Below are 4,719 nucleotides of genomic sequence, written 5' to 3'. Positions count from 1 at the left end.
ATAAATACAAAACTATACAAAATACTATTAAAAACCCGCCGAATATATGTCAACCTATGTCACGGTAACATATATTGAGCGAGTTTTTAACAGTATTTTATCCGGTTTTTTATTTATAACATCTTTTCCCAAACTTACCGTGTTAAAGAGAGAATCAGACGCCATCTTGAATTTTCCAATACATCGGTAAACACTGTATGTTTTTCGAGCTGAATAAACATGTTACATTAAATAAAAACACGAAAAATATATCCAGTTTGGTAGAAAAGTAACTTATCTTGCCTTTGATAACATTTATTTGTTATACATTTGTTTTTTGACAACTTTTTCGAATCTATCTGTACAGTAATACAAACCCGAGAAACGGATTCAAAAACAATTTAAAAAAATATCATCTGCTGCTGTGGCCGAAGTTGCTTTTTACTTACTAGGCAGTGCCCTGCCCTTATGTTTATATTTACTGAAGTCAAGAGACTACCGGGCCAAAGGTTTCATTTAGTGTATTATATATATATTTTTTTATTTCTTTATAAATATATATTTTTTTAATTAGGAGGAAGTGACAGCAATGAAAATCGTTGCTCTAACTTCAAACTTGTTTTAAATAGGAGGAGGGTTCGGTTGCGCCGTAGTAATACATAGATACCCCCCCCTCTCCATGAATTTAAAAAATAACGGAGACACGCGAGATTTCCTTTAACTTCAGACGAGAATTCGCGAGCCTTAAGTATTAGCCAATGAGAAACGGCCTAACCTCTTTCGGTCCTCTTTCTATTTTCTTCTTTCGCCTACGTCGGTCGTCCTTTTTCAATCTCCCCGACTAGATTAAAAAAAAAAAAATGTATGGTCGAAGACCCCAACAAGGATCATATGATGATGGCGGCGGCGGTAACGCTGTTTACATGAACGTTGCTTCTTCGATTGTTGGAGCCATTATTGGCCGGGGCGGCAGCCGGATCCGCGAATTAGAGGAAACGTCCGGAGCTCGCATCAAGATCTACAACAGCGACAACGATGATGGCGGCGAGCGGAGGATCGAAATCACTGGGAGTCCACACAGTCAGGATTCGGCCAAAAACCTGATCGAACAAGTTATCGACGGGACGTATCAAGATGAATACGGTGGCGGCGGCGGCGGTGGTGGTGGACGTTATGGCGGCGGTGGTGGTGGACGTTATGGCGGTGGTGGTGGAGGTGGCGGTGGTAACTGCTTCAAGTGTGGCGAACCCGGACATTTTGCCAGGGATTGCTCGTCTGGTGGTGGTGGAGGCGGTATGAGAGGTGGTGGCCGCAGTTTTGGTCGAGGAGGAGGAGGTGGTGGCGGCGGCGGCAACTGCTACAAATGCGGAGAGCCCGGCCATTTCGCCAGAGAATGTAACTCCTCGGACAACTACGGCGGATCTAGAGGTGGTTCTCGGTGGTAAAAAAACAAACAAAAAAAAACTGATTTTTACGGTGCAAATCCACGGGATCAACCTAAAGAAAAACAATACAGACCAATCTTTATGATCTACTAATCCGTCATAGAACGAAAATCTCATTCCAAATGGTAATTATTCAAGTAGTTATGGCTTATCTCGCAAGGTTTGAATTATTGTGAAGTTGTCTGCCTTTGTTTAGATGTCGACTCTAAACAATCCTTTTTGCTTCCTCATAAAATTTGATTTTCTCTACAACATAAAGCTAATTGAATTGACGTGGTTTTTAGGACATATCTTCGTTTCATGACGGTTACGTACATCATTAAGATTTGTTTTGCTTTTTTTTCTGTTAAACTCTGGATAAAACCATTTTTACTGATGCAATCACATAAACTTTGATGAAATGGAGTTGAAGTAAATTTAACGAAGCCAAAAACGAAAAAGTTGAACTGTTAAGAAAATAAATTCCGACTAGTACATTTATTTTTATAAAAAGGAAGCGTTAAAAAAAAAACCCTTCGTAAACTCTCAAATCATCGTTTGCTGTGTAATTAGTAAAGTTTTTATCATCAGTTTTACTATAAGTTCAGTATTTTTTTTTTTTTTTTTTTACGTACATACCAAGTCCAACCTAAGTGATTTTCTTTCCCCAAAAAAGTTTTCCGTAAGTGTACAAAATGGTAATCGGAGATTTCCATTTTCCAGATTTGGATATTCCCGCGCAAAAAGCAACGTGCTGAAACACGTGACTCGTCAATATTCCAATCTATTTTTTTATCCTACAGAAACTTAATATGGAGACCTGATTGTCCAGATCGCAAATTCACTTCCATAAAACCCCACTTTTGTACATAACCGAACTTGAATGTAAACAAAAGCAACTCATTCTTCCACACCGGGCGAATAAATATTGTTATTGTTTAAAAGAATTTCTTTTAATTTGTTATGCATTTCCCTCTAAACAATTTCCTTTGTTCTTTCTTAACCGTCCTAATCGAAGATCTCGTTGATATGTATAATTCTTGTTTTAGGTTGGCTGAAGAAATGGAGGTTTGTACATTTTATTTAAGTTGGTTTCTAACAGTATTTTGTGTGTATATATTTTGTGCTAGTGCATTTACTGATCCGCGCTATTTTTTATTTTTAAAATCGTATTTCCAAGTTTAATTAAGGTTTTATGATTATTAATTCAATTGTAAGGTTAAAGTATAGTACAAAACACCCTCCCCTCCCCATGTTAAGAATGGCTTTTTTAAATAACGTTATTTCAGCACGAATCAAAAGGTGTACTGTACTAGTACCTTTTTTTTTTTTTTTTTTTTTTTTTTTAACTTAAAAATGGTCTCAGACTCTCTGAATGCGATAAGTTTGGGAAAGCGAGTTAAAAATTAAAAAAAAAAAAAAAAAAAAAAAACCTACACGACATACTGTTAGGAACTAACTCACTCAATGTTACCGTGACATAGCTGAAATATTCGGTGGATTTTTAAGCGTGTTTTGTATAATTTTTTTATTTAACTAATTTTCCCGAACTTGCCGTGTTCAACAGAATCCGGCATCATTTTTAATTTTCCAATACATCGATATGTCTTTCAAAATGTTATTTCAGCACGGTAACAAAAGTGCATAAGTACAGGAAATTAATGTCATGTATACGAAAGTTCACTTTTTTGATAAACTAAGCCACGTTGTGCGTTTCATTTAAGTCTAGGCCTCCATATTACGAACTTAAATTATCTTGAGATAATAATTTAATATTTAAAGTAGACTTCATAAGATTCTGTTTAATTGACTCTTTCGACTACCTCACGCCCCCCTCCTCCTCCGATGACTAACAAACCTTTGTTCACCGGTGTTTTCTCTCTCGAATAAGAAATGAGGTTAACTTTGCCGGCATGGCGTTGTCGGATACCACGTGCGCAATCCGCCGCCATTTTTTTCTTTTTAAGATATTGTCTTTCACTTTCCTTTAAATTACTTTTTTTTTTTTTTTTTTTTTTTTTTTTTTTTTTTTTTTTTTATCAGAAATTTTAATTACCTAAGAATTAATTCTTTACTTGCGATTTGGCTAATTTAAGAACGTATACCGTTAGAAAATTTTTTTTAAACTTTAAGCAGACATATTTCTGAGAATTATGTCGCTCTTACGTAAAATATTTCAACGTGGAGACCACTCCATTTATTTTATTTTTTTTTTTTTAAGTTCGATATATTTTCCCGGAATTGTCATCTGTAAAATCGAATAAGTTAATTTTTCAAATTGTACTAGAACTAACAATTATCAATTTTTCTGTTCGTTTGGGACTTTAAAGTTTGAGGTGGGAAAATTTTTTTCCATTTTGAAAGGAGACCTTTCAAAGGACCGATCCAGCAAAATGTTTGGCAATTTTTTTTTTTTTTTTACGAACTTAATAAACTAGGTTGCTTATGTTTTTACGGGGAAAGATTACGGCGAACCTGTACGAGTGCCCCCCCCCCCCAAAAAAAAAAATGCGTGTTTTTTCACTCGTTTTAAAACTTTTCTGGCGAAGAAAAAATTTTGTAAAAACAAGTTTGACTTCCTCGTTATAACGTTCTACTTTTACTTACACTAACCTGTCATGTTATTAGAATGTTAGGAGAAAGTGAAAACCCCCTTAAAGTCACTTTTTTATTTTATTTTTTTATAACATTTTTAAGTCTCGAATCTGGTTTGTACTATACAGATTCGAAAAAGTTGTCAAAAAACATGTTATCAAAGGCAAGATAGGTTACTTTTCTACTTAACTGGATAATTCTTATTTAATGTAACATATTTATTCAGCTCGAAAAACAGTGTTTATCGATGTATTGGAAAGTTTAAAATGGCGTGAAAATGAGTTAAATATAAAAACTACGCAAAATACTGCTAGAAACTCGCTCAATATCTTACCGTGACATAGGCTGACATTTATTCGGAACATGTTAACAGGCGGGGGGGATGTTGAAAACTTTTTGTGGAGGAGGATTGTAAAATAAACCCGAAATATTTAAAATCGGAAATTAAAATGGGTAATCGATTTACCGAGTGTCCATTCGATAATCAATTGAAAATAAAATATACGTGGCGGAGGAATACCGTTAATACACGCGAGCCATTTTTTCTTTTTTTTTACTGTGCATTTTTATATCAAGGTATATATCCAAAGATCACTCCTCATATTCTTTTCAGTACAAACAAGGAGTCCTATTTTAAAGTCTGATTTAAATCTAAAAATGTAAGCAATAAAACACGTGTTTACGTTAACAAGGAACACTGACGAAGTAGCCCGCTCTCTCA

General features: G+C 35.0%; 1 protein-coding gene across 1 annotated transcript; it reads left to right on the top strand.

The window, feature by feature from the left end:
* Positions 1-743: 743 nt before the first annotated feature.
* On the top strand, positions 744-2,350 carry LOC145294232 (uncharacterized). The gene is made up of 2 exons (XM_080141362.1): positions 744-1,161; positions 1,195-2,350. Exons 1-2 carry the CDS (start codon positions 840-842, stop codon positions 1,422-1,424), a joined length of 552 nt encoding a protein of 183 aa, XP_079997488.1. The 5' UTR covers positions 744-839; the 3' UTR covers positions 1,425-2,350.
* Positions 2,351-4,719: the final 2,369 nt, after the last annotated feature.

This window comes from Euprymna scolopes, chromosome 1 (assembly GCF_053919585.1).
Source record: "Euprymna scolopes isolate OS-2025 chromosome 1, ASM5391958v1, whole genome shotgun sequence".
Taxonomy (NCBI): domain Eukaryota; kingdom Metazoa; phylum Mollusca; class Cephalopoda; order Sepiida; family Sepiolidae; genus Euprymna; species Euprymna scolopes.
The sequence above is the reverse complement of the archived record's forward strand: the minus strand, read 5'-3'. Positions and strand labels throughout refer to the sequence as shown.

What these genes read in the sequence shown, in the direction of transcription:
- LOC145294232 (XM_080141362.1), top strand. Translation starts at nt 840, where the DNA reads ATGTATGGTCGAAGACCCCAACAAGGATCATATGATGATGGCGGCGGC. An exon ending in TGGTGGACGTTATGGCGGCG is followed by an intron (nt 1,162 to 1,194) that starts GTGGTGGTGGAC and finishes GTGGTGGTGGAG; the next exon opens with GTGGCGGTGGTAACTGCTTC.